Genomic DNA, 19,512 nt, shown 5'->3' with positions numbered 1-19,512 from the left:
AAATTTTTTTAACGTTTGTTTATGAAAATAATGTTGATCGATAACTGATTACAGAGTGGGTGGTCGATTAAAGAGAAAATATATTGTATTCTATGTCTTTATCAATGAATGGGGTAGGTTTTGATTTTTTATAATAATATTTTATTAAAAATTTGTGTATAATTTTAAATTATATATGTATATATACATGAAGGGATATATAAAATTTGGGTTAATTGCATCATCATTCTCGCTAAAAAATAATTTAAAAAACACCCGAGATAAAATTAATAGAAATTTAGGTACTATTTTTTTTAAAAAAATCATATATAAATTAACCATTAACCTATTGATATTTTTTAGGAGATTTTATGATTTTTAGACTTTTCATATAACGTAGTCCTATAAAAATATGCATTGATTTCAGAGGAGAAACAAAATATGACAATAGGAACACCGCTTGGTTCATAAAATATGATAGATAAAAAATATATATTTAATTTATATTTATTTTATAAAAAATGTCAAACAGTACCGATGTATAATTTTTAAAAAATTACTGAATACATAATTTTTACAAGTTATATAATTTACAAATATAAAAATTTATAAATCATAGATTATGTAGATAAAAAAAATATACATTTACTTGTATGGTGTCAACATGATACGTAAATATATTCTTAAAACCATAATCAGCCGAGAACAGATAAATAAAATATATAAATTCATCACAAAATAATCATATAAGACCGTTTAATGGTTCGATTTTTTGAAACGATTTGTGACTCATTAACTCGGGAAATAGTATTATTTTTTATATCAAAAACATTTTTTCATTACAAATAGATTAAGTCAATTCGTAAATATAAATATCTGAAATCGTTTCACAAACGATCTAGTAGCACCCATTATTGTGGCTAAGAAAAATATTATATTGTCAATTATCTAATAATATGTCATTAATTTCTAACAAGTTATTTTAAGGTTGGACCACTATTTCATAACATTTCCTAATCTTCCATCCATCTGCCTAACTTTTTTCGTTGGCTGTCAACCTCATTTGGATTTTATATTATGGAAAAATAATTTAAAAAATCAAATTGAGATGATATCTTAGCGATCCATTGTTTTAAGAATTCCGTGTTAAATTTGACTAAAATTTAATTCTGTTCGCTTAGTGTCCCAATCCCATAAGATTAAGTGTTCTAAATAAATATTTGAAAAAAGATAGAAACCCGTCATCTAGTTCAAACGATAAGAAGCCTTGTGATTAGTTAAGTCTTTGTAAGACGATCTCATGGATTTATAACCGTGAGATGGATTGACTCTGTCTATAACCATCATGAATATACTTTTAGCATAAAAAATAATATTTTGAGTTAGATATGATCACTGATTCGTCTCACAAAATTGACCTTGAGACCACTTTCGTTGCGATTCTATTTCGTTTGGTGAATATATATGTGTATGTCCCTTTCTTGCCACCCCATTTGCGTGATAAGTTGCATAAACCTCTCCAAACAGTGGAAAAAAAATCTTGATGACGATGAAATTTGCATTGAGAAATTAAACTTTAATTTTTTGAAGGAATTAAAATTATAATTTTGAAGAATAAAGGGCCCCACATAATTGTGATCTTGTACTACGTCGATTGCTTTGTGAGTCAACTTTCCCTAACTTAGGTTCTGAAAACCAAAAACCTGAAACCCTAATTAATGCATTACTTAACCGGTTGTCAAATCTGTACAAATTGCTAGAGCACAATCTATTCAGCAGGTATTTATTGTTGCCGTTTACTCGAGAAGGTTTCGCCGCGGATTTTTACTTGCTTTTTGGAGCGCGCGGCTAAAAATGGCTGTTCCACTGCAACAACGTGTGTATCTTTACGCACCTCAATTTCAGTGGTCGTCTCTTATTCCTCGCCGTTTTATTCCGAAATATGAGGTCAAGAATGCTGTTTCTCGGGCTTCATTTAATATGAAGCACTCTAGTTTTGTGCCATCTGTTTCGCAGGATTCAGACAGACATGGGTCCCCTGTAACCTCTTTCAGTCAGGTCATGATATTAATTATGAAGTTTAAATCTTTTTTCTGGGTTCCCTTTTTTTTTTGGCATTGAATTCGCGTTTTTTTGGTTGGTTTTTTAGTCTTTTGCTATGTTCTGATTTTTTTTTTAAATTTTTAATTGATTGATTTTTAGCTTATCGAGAGTTTGATAAGTGGGGTAGATTTGACTGAAGATGAAGCTGAGTCGTCACTTGATTTCTTGTTGGATGGTGCTGATGAGGCTTTGATTAGTGCGTTTCTGGTCCTGTTGAGAGCTAAAGGAGAAACTTATGAAGAAGTAAGCGCTTCTATTTGGTTGAAGAATATGAGTTTTTTTTTCTGTTAATGCTTCCATTTTTTTCCCTGAAAATTCAAATTTACTGGCTCTCTCGATTTTCTGGGTTTAGCGTTGTTTAGGAGAGCTGGTATCTTTAAAATTACTACTTGCCAGCACACGCTCTATGCATTATTCTTGATGAGCTTGCTGTGCTTTAATACGAACTGTTCACAATCTAGGTGAATGATGCAGTCATGCAGATATGCAGTTTGAAATTTATCGTCGTAACAGGATATTAGATATTGAAGAATACGGTGGAATCGTGGTTTGAGAAAGAACCGAATCTCATTTTTTCTTCTTTTCTACTATATATTATAAAAATTTTAGAGGAAGGGGGGCCTGGACGGGGTTGGACTATGGCCCCTAGTTGCCCCGCTTCCGCCTGTACCGTTAATATTCAAGTTAATATTATGGAATTCAACAACATATTTTGACAAATAATTAATATGTTGTATGAGTAAGTAAAAAATAGTTGGTTTGATTATGTAATCAATGAAGTTTTATTTTTTGTTTTCTTCCATAAACTTTGCTTATCAATACTTATCCATTATTCATTTCAAAATCACATTAAAAATACAAAATCAACTCATGTACAATCACAAGTGTATAAGTGAAATAGATGATTTAGTTTAAGAGTTTTTAAGGAGTGTTTTGTCATTGGAAGAAATATGATTAGTAGAGAGAAATTGAGTTTTAAAATCAGAGTGTTATGAGTTAAATACTTTATGTTATCAATTCTCTTATTTTCTTTGTTATTAATAAAGAAGTGACCCCCTTGAGAGGTTTAAAGTGGATGTAACCTAATTTTGGAGTGAATCACTATAAATATTGTTGTTCATCTTATTCAATTGTTAATATTACTTGTAATGTTCCGTTGTGACATTACCTTGTTTATTTCCCTGATATCTCAACAACTAGTATCATACCGAAGTTCTCAAATACTATAGGAAGTTCTCGTATGTTCTGTTGTTGCAGCTTAGTCTGAACTTCCACGTCAGAAAATGCTTTCTAGACAGTATTAGGGAAATAGTTCTTTTGTGTTCAGACGTTGATGATTAATTTGTTGATAACAGCCACGAAAGATGGAGGCACACACAAACAACATAATTAGCCTTAATGAATCTAATTATCAACTTTGGAAAAGTAAGATGAAAGATTATGCACCTACCAGTGTTCAGCAAATCTAAACCAGATGATAAATTAGATGCCAAATGGAACTTTGAGTACGAGCAAAGCTGTGGGCACATCCGACCATTTGTCGATGACAACGTATATAATCACATTTGTAATGAGACACATGCTCGTACGCTTTGGACGAAGTTGGAAATACTATATGCCTCCAAAAGTGGCAACAACAAATTGTTCTATTTGAGCAAACTTGTCCAGGTTCGACACAAAGAAGGAACTCTGGTCGCAGATCATCTGAACGAGATTTAAGGATCCGTGGAGCAGTTATCAAGTATGGACATAAAACTTGATGAGGTGACAACTCTGATTGTGATAGCTTCATTACCAGAGTATTGGGAGAGTCTGAATGTATCACTCACGAACACAACACCAGAAGGAGTAGTGAGTATGGACTTCATCAAGAGTGGCATCTTGAATGAAGAGATGAGACGGAGATATCAAGGACTAGGAGCCTCTACTGCACAATAAGATGTTTTTGTAGCTGAGTCAAGAGGGAGAAGCAAGATAAAGAAAAACACAAATCAGGAGCCAAGATGAAGCAAGTCCTTGGGGAGATATGCCAACATAAAGTGTTATCGCTGTGGAGAAAACATACATAAAAAATATTGCCAGCAACCGGAAGACAAACATGAAATCGATGATGAGCAAAAAAATGTTATTGACGAATTCAATGTTGTTCACGAGTTATAGCAAGAGTCCGTAAATTTGGAAACTCAATTAACTAGGTGGGTGATTGATAATGGAGCAACAATCCACGTTACATCTCGAAAAAAATGTTTTACATCCTACACACAAAGGGACTTTGGTGTGATCAGGATGGGGAATAACGACTTATCTAGAGTTGTGGGAAATGGAGATGTGAGTTTGACTACCGTGGATGGCTCTACACTGATCCTGAAAGACGTCAGACATGTGCCAGATATGCGTCTGAGTCTATTATTAGTCGAAAGACACGATGAAGAATGTTTCTGCACAACCTTCCGCAACAAGGTATGTAAGATTCAAGAGGATCACTTGTGGTGGCAAAGAGATTAAAGATGTCAAAGCTGTATGTAGTTCAGGAAAATCATTTTGAAGGTGTGAACTACGCTGGGAAAGAAAACTCAATAGAGTCGTGGCACCGAAGTCTTGACCACATAAGTGAAAAAAATCTTACATGCCATGTGAGCAAGCAAGTTCTGCTAGGTATGAAGCAGGTTCATACGAAACAATGCACGAACTGCATAGCCGGAAAACAATACATGATATCATTCAAAAGTTTAACTCTTAACAGAGCTGATAAAATTCTAGATCTGGTGCACTCAGATCTATGTGGTCCGATGCCAGTGTCTCTTGGATGAACGAGGTATTTGGTAATTTTTTTTGATGATCATTATCGGAAAATTTGGGTGTGGACACTCAAAACCAAGGACCAAATAGTGGAAACATTCAATAATTTTCTAAACGTGGTTGAATGGCAAACATACATAAAACTCAAATGTACTCGAATAGATAATTGTGGAGAATACATTGGAATATTTGATGAGATATTCCAAAAAAATGGAATCAGACATCAGGTGACACCACCGAAGACATTACAACTCAACGGATTAGCTGAGATAATGAATAGAACTTTGGCAGAAAGAGTCAGAAGCATGCTCTCACATGCAAAGCTGACTAATGATTTTTGGCGTGCGGCTGTGGTTGCTGCTGCATATATATTGAATCGATCATCTTGTGTTTCTCTCAATTATGATGTCCCAGAGAAGGTGTGTTATGGTAAAAAAGTTTCCTATAATCATTTGCGGCTATTTGGGTGTGTTGTTTATGTTCATATATCAAAAGATGAAAGACAGAAGTTGAATGTCAAAACAAGAAAGTGCATATTTATATGCTATGGTGAGGATCAACTCAGTTATAAGTTTTATAATACAGATCTCAAAAAAAACCTATAAGAAGTCGTTATGCCATATTTCAGGAGAATGAATTCTTGGAGAGTGCGGAAAAAGGAGAATTTTGGATCTGAACAAGATCTGGAATGATGGCCTTCAACGATAAATTCACAACCGGTTGAAAGTGAAGAATTGCAAAACGATCATGAGGAGGATGATGATGAGATCCATGTTTACATTGAACCAACAGCAGAAAGTTCTCATGGTATCACGACCACACGTTCTGGAAGAGAAGTGCAACCCTCAACCAGATATTCCTCAAATGAATATATCCTGCTAACTGACTGAGGAGAACCCGAGAGTTTCGAGGAATCTATTTCCAGTGAACACAAGGATAAATGGATGGAGGCCATGCAAGATGAAATGTAATCCTTGCATGAGAATGAGACATTTGATCTGATGAAGTTGCCGAAAGACAAGAAAGCTTTGAAGAATAAGTGGATGTTCAGGTTGAAACACGAAGAACATAGTAGTCAACCAAGATTCAAAACTTGGATTGTCGTCAAAGGTTTCAGACAGAAACAAGGGCCGACTTTGACGAAATACTTTCATATATGATGAAGATGACATCCATCCGGATTGTGCTAGGGTTAGCAGCTGAGCTTGATCTGGAGAGGGAGCAAATGGATGTCAAGACTGCATTTCTTCATGAGGATTTGGAGGAATAAATCTACACGGAACAATCAGAGGAGTTTGCAGAGAAGGGGAAAGATGACCTCGTGTGCAGATTAAAGAAGAGTTTGTATTCTCAATTCTCTTGTCTTATTGGTTATTAATAAAGAAGTGATCTCATTGAGAGGTTTAAAGTGGACGTAGCCCAATTTTGGGGTAAACCACTATAAATACTGGTGTCCATCTTATTCAATTATTAATATTACTTGTGATGTTCTGCTGCGATGTTACCTCTTTTATTTCTTGATATCTTAACAAATACTGCCTCTCACTGAACCATAAAGTGTGATAGTGAAAAGAGTAGCGTTAATTATTTTGGGGAACTAATGTTTTTCCTTATCCAGTTCTAGTATGAAGCTTGTTGGGAAAAAAATAGCACTGGTAGTTTATGTATGCAACTTTTCTGCCATAAAAACTTTTACATAGGCTGCAACAATTGAATGCCTCAAAAATCGATTAGAACCATGGCATTTGATTCGAAAGAAGCACAGAGCTTGCTCATTTATGAATAATTGCCCTTGGCTTTTAAAAATATGACGATGTCAATGTAGGAAGCTCACATATTTTGTGTACCATTGTTAAATATATTACTCTGAATTCAGGAAAAAAATTATAGGATTACAACTTCGCAGTGATAAGAAGGCAGCTATTGGATAGTTATGGCAGTGGAAATGGTCTTCTCATTTGTCATATTAAAGTTATCACTAACCAAATATTAACAGGTGGTTGGATTGGCAAGGGCGATGGTCAAACACTGTAAGAAAGTGGAAGGACTAAATGATGCTGTTGATATCGTTGGTACAGGTGGTGATGGTGCAAATACAGTGAACATCTCCACGGGAGCTTCAATTCTTGCTGCAGCTTGTGGTGCAAAAGTTGCAAAGGTCGATATTCCGGCCGTAGATTAGTTCAATCTCCCACAGTTGAGTATATGTATTTGATTAGTTTTGATACTTGTGGTAAACTCATCCTTATATTATGGTTGAATCACAGCAAGGTAATCGCTCTAGTTCTTCTGCCTGTGGCAGTGCCGATGTTCTCGAATCATTAGGGGTTGCGATTAACTTGGAGCCAGAGGTCAGTTCAGTTGTAGTACTGTAATTTGTTTTGCCATTACATGTGGGCTTAAACGCTGCTTTTTATAGTTAGTGATGCAATCCAAGAAATATTTGGAGCAAGGGTATCAAACTTCTTAATATAATTGAAGATCACGTCAAGTGGGAGCTGATGATACAAATGTGCAATTATCATTAGGAAAAAAATTTCATTAATGACATGTAATTGAAAAATATATACGAAATTCCACTGCACAGCGTTTGATGAACATAAAAAGCTTTTGATTTTCCTAGTATAATTGATTGTTGCCACACCCAAATACAAGATTCAGGATAGAAGAATTAATATCTGTATAGTGATTTGCGATAATAGATACCAGATTGAAGTAATTAACTCCAGTATAATTTTTAGTGAGGTTTCTAAGAATTTTAGTTGTTTCTTCAAAAGCAGACTTGACTTGACCATATTAATAAACATTATAATATTTAAGGAAAACCATGTTCGTCGTCATCATACAATTGTTAAGCTTGTCTGATTTCATTGTATTCAGGGGGTAAAAAGGTGCGTAAATGAAGCAGGAATCGGCTTTATGATGGCCCCCATATATCATCCAGCTATGCAGGTTGTTAGACCTGTGAGGAAAAAGCTTAAAATAAAGACCGTATTCAACATTTTAGGGCCCATGTTGAATCCAGCCCGAGTTCCTTTTGCTGTTGTTGGGGTATACAAAGAAGATCTCGTGAGTTCATTTGCTTTAAGCTAAGAGCTTTATGTATTATTTCTTAAATTTGGACTTGTTCATGAAACTTGTTTTCTCTTTACTTCCAATTGATGTTTGGGGATTAGAAGCTTCGAATATGAGATACAATTTTCGTATTGTTGGCTAGGTCCAAAAAATGGCCAAAGCACTCCAGAGATTTGGTATGAAACGAGCACTGGTAGTTCACTCTGAAGGGCTGGATGAGATGAGTCCTCTTGGTAAGATATCCACTTCTGTTACCTGTCCTATAAGGCATCATGTCCATTTTGAAATGATTCTATCCCTTATTTTATGAAAGCTTATCCTCTTAATGTTTTCAATTTTGCATGGATATTTTTTGTATAAACTCAACAGGGCCTGGATTAGTCCTTGATGTCACCCCGAATAAAGTGGTGAAGTTCTCATTCGATCCATGTACGAATCTTTTGTTCATTTTCCTAGAGACTGGATATTCAGCAGGATGCCACTAAACTAAATATTGATTTTTAGTGGACTTTGGTATACCTCGATGCACTCTGGAAAGTTTGCGAGGTGGAGGCCCAGAATACAACGCAGACGTACTTCGCCGTGTACTATCAGGAGAAAAGGGGAGTATCGCTGATGCCCTGGTAAATTTTCTCTTCTGTTTATTTGATTCCTGCGTGTTGTAGATAAATAAATGGGACGCATAATTTTTTTTTAGTTTATAACCTTGTATGACTTGAGTCCAATCTGAGATTTAGAGCATTCTACCACTTCTGAGCATCCTTCAAATGTGAAATGCATCTCATAAGTCATAACTCATCAAATGTTGCCTGAAATTCATCAATTTTAGCCAATACCGAGAATTGTACGCCTTTGTTGTATAATAATTTAGCTTATATGTTTTTATTTATTAAGTATTCAAACTTTCTTTTAAAATTATTTAAACTCCTTGTGAGCAGTCACTCTTTTAAAAGGCTGCCTTATGCGATGAAGTCCTGCATAAGGATGTAAATGAATCTGCTTGAGCTAATCGACTTCAAAATAAAGGAGCATGAGCTTGAGGTCACAAGCTTATTCTGAGCTTGCAATGCCAAATGAGATTTTACAACCAAAAAAAAAAAAGGCATCCAAGTACATTTGTGTTATCCAACCAAAATTTATTAAAAGCCGACACTTTTTTTTCCAAGTTCAGTAAGGAAAACTGGTACACATTCTAAAAACTCCTTTCCTGGTAACATTGAACAGGTGCTAAATGCGGCTGCTGCTCTGTTGGTAAGTGGACATGTAAACAATCTGTCCGAAGGGGTTGATGTTGCCCGAAAAGTACATTCGTCCGGGAAAGCTCTACAGACTCTTGACTTGTGGATACATATATCTACCTCAAGAACATGAAGTTATCTTAGATTGCGCTTGAGTGGATGAATTTGATTAAAAGTCATCATTCATCTTAGAATAATTATTTACTTTTGATGGTCTACGGTAAAGGCCGGACGTGGATAATTTGTATAGACTACGGGTTCGCGAGGTTTTGAAGAAAAAAGAGAACAAGTTTTCGTCATGTTCATACTTGTTACAATTTTAATATTTTTTTAACACTCAATGTTTCACACTTTCATGATATTTATATCTCGAAAATTTGCTAATTTGATCTCAAATTTTATGGTAATTCTATTATTGTATCTAACTTTTTTTTACATTTACACTCGAATTAATTTAATCTTGCTTGTAACCTATTTTCGACCACACTTGCTCTTTTTTCGTTTATATTTTTCAAACATGCGATGTCAAACATCAGTCGTTACCAAGTTCAAATATATTTTCATGCACATCATATCACAATTCTCGAAAATGGAAGTTAAAAAACACATAATTTATTTATTTGGAAGTTAAAAAACACATAATTTATTTATTTATTCTTCAAATTCAACATATAAGTCTGGTACCCATATCCATGTCTACGACAGAGTAGTGTGTTTTGGTATTGCACCAGCTTCAGACAGCATAGGAACAAGCTTCCCTTGCTGATGTTTCTCAAGTACCACTGCAAGAACAAAAAGAAGACATTCCCATCATAACAAGGTCCCGCGTGCGCTTCAAAAAGGAGAAAGAATTATGTTTTAATTCGGACATACCATCGGATCCACCAATGTGTTTGTCACCTATAAAAACATTCGGGACGGTTCTCTGCCCCGTCCACTCTGCTAATGCGGCTTGAATTGTATCGCCATCGCCTTAATTGGAGAACAATCAAAAGATGATCAAGAATCAAAAAGCATGGTTTTTAAATGATGGAAAATAGAGTATAAAATGGTTTTATATACTCACTTTCTTGATCAAGTTCAATCACTTTATAAGTTGCTTGTAGCTGGGAAAACAGCTGCTTCACCCTCTGGCAGTACCCACAGTAAGTCTTACTACAGGATCATCGGTTTCCCCATTAGTAAACTCCCCTCCAAATTCTCATATTTCGTGGTGATGGTGATGGAAAAACATTCGAGATAAAGAGGAAAAGCTAAAAGTAGAGATGCCAATACAATGGCATCCTCAGCATTCAGCAGGCAGACCCCATATTTATGTGAAAATTTTCAAAATAGTTCAAAATCCCAATCGCGTCAAATGAAAGTAAAAAGATCTTACCAAAAATTCAAAATCTCGAATAACCAAACAAGAAACAACTGCTGTGAACAGGGAATTCGCAACTGCAATAGTTGAACCGCACCGTTTTCATAGTTTTAACCACCCATTTTCAATTGACCACCACAGCATCGAATTCTTAAAAAAAAAAAAAAAAAGCCCAAAGAATCGCTGAGAGAAATATAAAGGAAAGGGATTGTGACCTGAAGACAACAACAGGGTTGGAGGCAACAATCTGCTTAGCTTTGGCGAGAGCCATTTCTATCTCCTCTCTGGTCTTGCTTGAACTAAAGACGGATCCCATTCTGTTTCTTTTTCTTTATACAATCAAACAGGTGTTGCAATTTGAGTTTGCTTATTGTTCTGAATAAGCGACAGATGGCTGCTGTATATGTTTTATTTATACACACAAAATAATTAAGAATTTATTTATGAGAAAAAGTGGCGCAGTCTAACTTGATGTATGAGGATTTTGCTTAAGATATTAATATTATCTCGAATATTATAACATCTAATAATAACACCTGGCAAATTAATAAAACATACAAATAAATAATTTAAATAACTTAGACATGTACAAATATAAATACGTGATGTTTCATGACAAAATAATCATTAAAAAAAACAGCTTGATTTTACAAAACCAACACTAATAATTATATGAAAAACTATTTTCTTTTAACACGTTAAAGAATCAAATTGTATTCTAAAATGATAATAAAATAAACAACTAATGCAAAAACTATGATGAAATTATAAAAGGCATAACACGATGGTTTGATAGTTCTCATAGAAAAGACATTTATTGAATCTTAATAATCTATATCACAATAATTTCACTCATTATAATCAATAATAATTGAACATGTCACATTTGTTATGATATCTACTATGATACCGAACGTTTGTCGTTTTATCAAAAACTATAACTATCAGTAACAGAACAACGTAAATATTTTAAATTATACAGAGATTCAGACTTCACTTTATCGATCACTCTCCTTACAAAGTTATTGTACCCCGACACTGTTTAATGAACTCAAACCATATGATTTTAACAAACACAAAATATCAGGCACAAATCCCTCAACATTACAGTTTTATTGTAGGGCATTAGGTCTCGATATTCAGGCTACAGAACTACTCTAAATCGGCTGTCTTTTGACTGCAATACTTGTGTCGAGACACTATCAAATGCAAAAAAAATTAACATAGCAAAATTTACATTTTAAAAAATAATAATCTCTTTTTGCTGGAATCAACCCTGTATAGATGTAGTTGCAGTTGCTGCACATATGACCTGTAAAATCTAATTCTACCATGATCCTCAATTCTTAAATACTTAACCATATGAATAATCATTAAATAATGCTGCCCAGTTCCACTTACCTACAGAATTTTCAAGCTCATAAGAAAGGACACCAGCAAAACTTCAGAAGGGATATCAATATCTAAGATTGTCTCATTTGAATGAAAAAATTTCTTCCAATTCTCGGTGCAATCCCCTCTGTTTTGTACTAACGTCAGCAGATGTAGATGCAGTTGAGCTTCCACTCATCCTAGTTCTCCAAAATCTGCTCATCTTGGTAGATTTATTCGTGGATGGATCATCTGGGATGGCCCTGGCTCCATCTTTACTAAAGCTTGATCTTGCTAGTTCTTGTATTTGCTTCAACCACGACATGTCTCCCAAGGCCGTGCTCCCCAAGCTCCTAATCCTACTCGTTGAAGAAGTTGTTTCTGCTGTTTCATGAGTGTTGTTTGAAGGGAACTTTCGGTCGAGATCCTTGACCAAACCATGGGGACAGAAGAACAAGAGGAATCCAATTAAAGCATTTTCCAAACCTCGCAAAAACGAGTTGTTGATGGGATCCAGATGCTTTATCTGACGGTATAGTGCATGCCATTCATTGATCATTTGGACTAGAAAAACTAACAAGAATATCAACAGCATTGAAATCCCAAATTTTCTCTCGTTTTCGGGGGAAAACTGCTGTTCCAAGAAAACATAACAGATTGCGAAAACGGCAACCTCACCCGACACTGAGACAATCTCGACTAGTTGGACCCTTTTCTTAATGAACGGCTTCTTAAGAACCATGAAGAACAGTTGAAATGACGTCATACAAAGTAATATGATCGTTGGAGTTTTTGAGGACGAATTCTGTACGTAAGCACCAGCCACGATTCCGAGTGCCACGCGTTTTGAACATTCAAGAAATGTGTAGTAAATTCTCAGAATTCCAAACAATTTTTGAATTATGGGTGCTTCTGCATCTTCTGTTTCATCATCAGAAGCGATTATTCTATCATCCCTTTTGTTCCGAGGACCAACAGATATCTGAGACAGCATGTACTTTGGAGGGCCTCTAAGATCCTCGAATAGAGGGCCAAAAATGGTAAGATTAGTTGAACCGTGGCGGTTCTTCCACGTCCATTGACTTCTTTTACCAGGACCTAGTATGACTCTAATAATTTCTTTATGCCATCGAAATATTTGTCCCTCATGGTGTACTTCCTCGTACTGAAGCAGCTTCCCTATCGTGATTCCGCAGGAGAGGAACAAAAACAATGATAACATGACAAAAGCAACTATACTCAGCATCAGAAAGCCAATTGCCATTCCAGAAGATGTCCCACCTTGCCACGTTAAATAAACGTATTTTCTTGATCAGAAAAATATATATCAAAAGCCAAAATGATTCAGAACAAACACATATTCTGGCAGAGAGAGTAAACTTTAAGTACCTTCGAGCAAAGCAGCTGAAGCTTCACAAAAGCATGGTAGCGCAAGAATTAACAGAAAGATCTCGAATCTTGGAAAACTAAGAGCTCCAAAGCTATTCTTCTCGTTGTTTTTCTTCTTGAATTTAAGGACAAAAAGGAATACAGCATGGATCAGAACAAAGGTGCCAACAATAATGGATAACCAAAACATGCTTCTACTGAAATCCCTCCACCTAGAAAGTAACAGTTTGATCAGTTAAAAAAAGTGATTGCCACATAACTAATAAACCAAATGGTAAATACAAACAAGCCGTTTAGAAAATCATTTCACAGAATGCATCTATACCAAGATTTCGGACCTTAGTTCTAACAGACAAGTGTAGATTGAAGTTTTCTTTTGTCAAAGTTGAATGCACCAAAATAAAGATCAAATAGACGAGCATAAGAAGTTTTTTGAAATACTTACCCGTGCAAATTTTTTGGATCTAAAATATATTCAGCTTGTGGCACAATATTATTGCTCTGCAGAATTGCAAAATTTACAAGTCAATTATAAGGTCAGAACTCAGAACAGAAAGAATACTTCTACGCCAGACAAAGCGGCTAACAGCCATTTGAGCCTCTATTTTTCATGCAGTCAGATGGCTATGTTAGCCTCACAGAAATGTGCGTAAACATGTAATGAATTTTAGCTTGTGAAATTTCAAGGACTCCCAACCAGAGCACAACTCAAAAAAATTTAACTTGAGTTCAAAATCATATCGAACAAGAATAGAAAAGCTAAAAGTCGAGCTCGTGACACGAGCTGACTCATTGGCTCCACTTGGTTCATTAGTTTTATTTCACAACCATGCTTGCAAGGATAGAAAATTAGTTTGCCTTGCAAGCTCAGGCTAATTCATGAGCAATATCTATGAAATTATTAATAATAAATAAATAAATAAAAATTATTATTTAGAGTAAAAAATAATAATAATTACAATACAAATATTTTTTCTGTGCATCATTAAAATAGAAAAAAATAGGCGTGTTAGTCATCTGATGAGAGTTCAAACTACTGAAGTTGAGCTTGAATAGAATGTTTGAGCTTTAGAAAGCTTGTGTCTAGTCAAATTGACATGTTCATGAGTTGGCTCAACCCAACTTAGATCCAAATTTGAGTGGGAGAAATGTATACATGAACACGCAAATGCGGTTGTACCAGTATTACATGATAAAAACCCAAGTAAAAGCAAGACGTATGACCTCAAAATAGGATCTGTATTCCATAGGAGTCAGTGGCAATCCATAAACTTTGGCTGCTGAATCCAGACTACCGACACTTGGTTGAACACCCTTGAAAACTCCTGTATCACGGATTTCAGAACTATGTACTAGTCGGCTCCCAGAAGAACTCGATCCCACCATCATCGGCGGGACAGTTCCTCTCTCCCATGGGAGCTCGAAGTACGGGATACTCCACTGCAGACCTTTTGCAAATTCATAATATTCTACAGGCAAAGTAACTGCCAGCCATTTAGATAGTGCAAACACCTGAATGTGGTTAGCGATTCTCTGCATAAAGTAAAAATACATGGAAGTCGCTTAAAATTCATAGCATGTAAACTATTTTATGCTTTTTATTTCAGGCCGTCTTATTGATCAGTAGATTATAGAGACTCCTAACAACAACTACCGAAACTTTTCAAGAAAAAATTCAGTTAAACGAGTGTGGATTCTGTTCAAGTACTCATGATATTTTGTCAAGAAGTGATCATTTCCTGCAACAATATAGAGTATACCGGCACAGTCGAATCCAAATTTCTTCATGTCATAAAATCATCAAGATTCAGTCAATGTTAACTTGTATTTCTTCAATCTTTAAGACTATAGAATGAGAATGGAAATTACAAAAATATTTCTTGCAGGGTCGGAGGATAGGATAGAACTTGGTCTGGAGAATGCTCCAACAGATAGAAGTGTTGCTGTTGAAACAGTGAGAAACCCTGCAATCAAACATGTCACACCAAAAGCAGTAGTGACAAAGGTTGAAAGAATCAAAGATTTCACCGGTACAGAATCTGCATAAACAAAAAAAACAGTGCGAATCAAAATATAAAAAACTCCCTCAAATTTATTTTCATACAGATTTGATGTTTTCCAAGAAAAAGACAGAATCCTTACAGTGCCTGATTAGTAGAGTGTTGGATGCTCTGTTTTTATTTCCAGAGATATCCGTGGTTGTATTTTCAGGTATATAGACTGATATAGAATCAGCAAGTGCTTTTACATGCACAGCATAGATGCTCTTACTCATCTCCCGGAAACTGAATAACACAAAACCAAACTGATGACAAAATGAAATTTTTTCCAGGACCTGCAATTGATTTATGAAGCAGCTTACCTTAGCAAATGACCCCCAGAGATGGTTATGAGAGATGAGTTAAAGTCAAACACGGGCTTGACGAATTTGATCACAATCGGAATACTTGTTTCTTTTGTTCGCATTTTGCTTGTTGTGCTCAGCTTCATGGTAGGCCTTTGAGAATCTAAAACCATAAAGAATTCAAAACTAAGGCAAAGAATTCCAACAATTTTTTACAACAAAGTATTGGTATAGAGTACGAGTTCAAAAGTAATGCCACCTACCATAGAGAAAAGTGATGGGGGGAACAGGAGTAACAGAGGTCCCTTGTCTGCTGATTACTAAGTTTGTTTGCACGCTCACAGTAACAATGACCATCTCCGCTACATCTGTTAGCTGAAAATTGATAAAGAAAAGAAACGTAAGAAATACAAATATTGTAACTATAACAGGTCTGTTATGCTTGTGAACACAATAGAAATTAATAAGTTCAAGTAGGCAGAGTTCATGATCACCAACCTGATAGCCAAATCTTCGATTTCCAAAGGTATCCCCACTGATGGGCACAAATGATCCTTCACTCGTGGTGATGGAATTTAGAATTTCAGCGGATGAGTTGAGGACTGATTCCGTGAAATATAAGTACACCTTTAGGTTCCTATTCTTATTAGTTGCCAGTACAGTTCTAGTTTCACTTTCAATTGGAAGTTGTCTTTCAGGTATATGAGTCTTCAGGTTCACATTAATGCTTCTTCTATCTGCATAAATCCACAACAATAGATCACTCTGTATGCATTCAACTACATATAGAAATCAGGCTACGATTTCGTTTTTTAAATATGTAACAATTGGACTCACCAATGTGTATGAAATAACTCGAATTTTTACTCCTTGCAAATATGTTTCCTGCAGAGTCTGTACAGAAATTTCTATCCATTACCAAGATCACGCGTCCATATTGAATTCTTTGAGACAAACGTAGAACGATAGAATATCTCAAATGTGGCTGAACAACATCAAATGTACTTGGTACGGCCTTACCCGCACCATAAACCAGAAGCTGTCAAGAAAGAAGGTAGTCAGCAAGAGCATACTCGAAATTGCGATCTCCATTTAAACCATTAGAAAGAAACAGAGCATTGTCGAGTCTTGATCCAGTTTCAGCTGACCACCTACTCACATTGCAGGCTTTTACAGAAGAACATCTGAAACCACCTCCACCACCACACGGTTCACTGAAAGATATGTTCACTAAGACATGAGAAGCACTAGTAAAGGGCGTTGGAGTAGTAATATATGCTGTTGGGTTAATGGTGTCTGCAAAAATAGGTACAAACTGAATCAGACTGAAGTTTGGAAAGATTATCTGACCAGAAAAACTAAACTTGAGCAAAAAAAATGTCCTAACATCATAGGGTGGATCCAGGAAATCGAAGTGTAGAAATGTTGAATTTTCAAAAAACCAGGTGAAATTTTAAATTTTTTCACGTGGAGGATTGATTGCCCCGCCTTCTAGAAACAACATTGCCTACTATTATCCATATTTCAGCATACCCTGCATTTTGGTGTGTAGAAACCTTATCTGCATGAAGGATATTGTTGAATAGACAGTGTTGTCATTTGAGATTGATAAAAAACACTTGTCATGGGGTGTTATCCTTAAAAAAGGATAAACAAAATTAAAAATGCATATATATCTTCAAAAATTATTAGCTCGTGATTCACCCATTGATGGAAAATTCATATTATATTGAATCAAAATGCACGGTTACAGTTGACTCCCGATTAAATTTTTTACACCACCGGTGCGATAAGAAGCAAGCTATTTAAAACTAGCAGCGAATATTGGAAATTGAATGGATTAGAACTTGTTTTCGTGCATGCTTTATGAAAGACATTTGAGGCACATAAATTTCTTGACTTTAGGTAAATTACTATTCTTGGTGCCCTAATAATTTGGAAGGTGGTGTGTGAAGAAACATAGGATGATGCTCAACCAACAATCCAATCATAGTCGGCACAGGCAACTCCAGACAACCCATTGGTGCACACCTCAAATGTGTGATTTCCATCAAGTAGACTTGTATAGGAAATATTTCCACCTTCACAAGTCGAAAATGGGCTCTCATCCAGCTGCATTTGTAACATTTATACAAATTAATTTAAAAAATTCAAGGGAACTAAACCTGGTATGGCACATATCATTCATTATATACGCATACGCATATATATATATATATATATATATATACAATCAAAGAGTCAAACTTCTTCAAGAAGATTACGCCACTCCAAAAGCAACTACAGAGAGATGGCACTTAGATCTTGAAATTATCTCCAATTTTTACCATTCACATAAAATCAGACCAAAATCCCATCTAAAAAACCACAAAGATAGCATTTTTTTTTCTTGTGTAAGAACTAGAAACCAACCTTGCAATTTGTGGAACAATCAGTGCAAATTCCGCCGTTGCCACCCACCAAAACTTAAAAAACAAACGTGGCTGAGTTTCTATTAGAGAACTCACGAGGGGCGCGTGATAATTTCACAGAAACCTCAGAACTAATGCCATCAACTCTCAAACTCAGAACCATAAGTAACCAACAAAGCAAAATCAAACGAAGAGAAACTTTAAAGACCATTTCTTGGCATACAACAGAGCATGCAAATGTGGAGTGTAAATCCTAACCCGTACATCTACTAGTAAACAATGTGTGTATTTTCTGGGTGAGAGAGAAAGAAGTGAAAAAGATAAAAATAAATCAAGAAATAAATGATTGAAGTGAGAGAGTGAAATAGATAAAAGGGTTTTGGAGATGAGATGAAGACCGAGAGATTGACAGAGAAACACAACACACACCCAAGTCAAGAGTAGAAAGGATGGGAGAGAGACTGAGAGAGAGGACTCATGCATGCTAGAAATACTTTTTAATTGGACAAATTATGTTTTTGGTCCTGTAATTTGCACTTTTTTTAATTTTAGTTATGTTATGAGACTATTTATGTTTTTAGTCCAGTAATTTATAATATTTTCTAATTTCAGTCCTTTTCCCCCAAAATTGAAATATTCTTCCGGAAAATGCATAGCTGGCGGCTGGAATGCTGAGCTGTAATTTGAATTGGGGTTTTTTTATTTTTGGTGGCCTTTTCAAAGTCCACGTAAGTAAATAATATAATAGAAAAAATAAAACTAAATCCACATCACTTTGAAAAATAAATTCACAAACATATTCCAAATTTTTTTAACAAAAAGAGTACAACAATTATTTAAACATAAAAAATCAAACCCTGTCATTCTCCAAATCACGATACATTTCTCATCCATTAACCAAATTCCCCCAAACTTCTAAATCTAGTGTTCTCGCAGAAGTTGGAAGATCACGCCGGTCATGAATTAATTTGAAATATGAAGATGTCTTCAGCATATGAAACTGGTTCCATGTTCTGTAAGAGTGCGAAACGAGCGGTATTACGAACTTCTTGGGCAAATGATAACCCTGGTAGGAGGTTTCATGGGTGCATAGATTGGAAGGTGGTGGTGGTTTTGTTTCCTTTCATGTGTTTCTAAATTTTGACAGAAAGGTACAATAAATGTTCATTTCAATTTTGGTCTCTTTTTCTTTTACAGAAGGGTGGCTGTGACTTTTTTGCTTGGGAGGATCCACCAATGTGTTATAGAGCTATGGACATAATTCCAAGATTAAAACGGAAGATAAATGTGTTAGAAGAAGAAAATCGAAAAATGGCGAGGGAGAACACAACTTTGAAGTTGATTCTTGTGCTACCGTGGTTGATTTGGTTTGTTTTGTGGATGTTTTGATGGGTGATTTTGTTCACGCAGAAGATGAAGATTTTGAAGATTTTTATGTTT

The 19,512-nt window shown here is 35.3% G+C and overlaps 3 protein-coding genes across 11 annotated transcripts; 1 reads left to right on the top strand and 2 right to left on the bottom strand.

Moving 5' to 3' along the window:
* Positions 1–1,643: 1,643 nt before the first annotated feature.
* On the top strand, positions 1,644–9,578 carry LOC142540829 (anthranilate phosphoribosyltransferase, chloroplastic-like). 2 transcript variants are annotated; one of them, XM_075647245.1, is made up of 9 exons: positions 1,644–2,037; positions 2,182–2,325; positions 6,878–7,039; positions 7,149–7,232; positions 7,762–7,950; positions 8,099–8,189; positions 8,326–8,385; positions 8,461–8,579; positions 9,181–9,578. In XM_075647245.1, exons 1-9 carry the CDS (start codon positions 1,834–1,836, stop codon positions 9,325–9,327), a joined length of 1,200 nt encoding a protein of 399 aa, XP_075503360.1. In that variant the 5' UTR covers positions 1,644–1,833; the 3' UTR covers positions 9,328–9,578. The 2 variants fall into 2 exon arrangements, with proteins under 2 accessions (XP_075503360.1, XP_075503361.1); XM_075647246.1 differs by lacking the exon at positions 9,181–9,578 and adding an exon at positions 8,895–9,033.
* Positions 9,579–9,835: 257 nt separating this feature from the next.
* Positions 9,836–10,947, bottom strand: LOC142540830 (glutaredoxin). The gene is made up of 4 exons (XM_075647247.1): positions 10,773–10,947; positions 10,261–10,349; positions 10,068–10,166; positions 9,836–9,976 (listed from the first exon to the last, which is right to left on the bottom strand). Exons 1-4 carry the CDS (start codon positions 10,871–10,873, stop codon positions 9,891–9,893), a joined length of 375 nt encoding a protein of 124 aa, XP_075503362.1. The 5' UTR covers positions 10,874–10,947; the 3' UTR covers positions 9,836–9,890.
* An 847-nt stretch (positions 10,948–11,794) lies between these two features.
* Positions 11,795–18,505, bottom strand: LOC142540828 (uncharacterized). Of its 8 annotated transcripts, XM_075647236.1 has the most exons (14): positions 18,074–18,505; positions 17,638–17,773; positions 17,049–17,222; positions 16,821–16,957; positions 16,499–16,700; positions 16,160–16,398; positions 15,925–16,036; positions 15,680–15,824; positions 15,460–15,602; positions 15,187–15,356; positions 14,542–14,850; positions 13,763–13,818; positions 13,318–13,529; positions 11,795–13,209 (listed from the first exon to the last, which is right to left on the bottom strand). In XM_075647236.1, exons 5-14 carry the CDS (start codon positions 16,575–16,577, stop codon positions 12,032–12,034), a joined length of 2,643 nt encoding a protein of 880 aa, XP_075503351.1. In that variant the 5' UTR covers positions 16,578–16,700; positions 16,821–16,957; positions 17,049–17,222; positions 17,638–17,773; positions 18,074–18,505; the 3' UTR covers positions 11,795–12,031. The 8 variants fall into 8 exon arrangements, with proteins under 8 accessions (XP_075503351.1, XP_075503352.1, XP_075503350.1 ...); XM_075647237.1 differs by lacking the exon at positions 17,049–17,222 and having other exon boundaries at positions 16,813–16,957; XM_075647235.1 differs by lacking the exon at positions 17,049–17,222.
* Positions 18,506–19,512: the final 1,007 nt, after the last annotated feature.

This window comes from Primulina tabacum, chromosome 3, assembly GCF_025594145.1.
Source record: "Primulina tabacum isolate GXHZ01 chromosome 3, ASM2559414v2, whole genome shotgun sequence".
NCBI lineage: Eukaryota > Viridiplantae > Streptophyta > Magnoliopsida > Lamiales > Gesneriaceae > Primulina > Primulina tabacum.
Note: the sequence above shows the minus strand (reverse complement) of the source record. Positions and strands in the feature narration are given on the sequence as shown.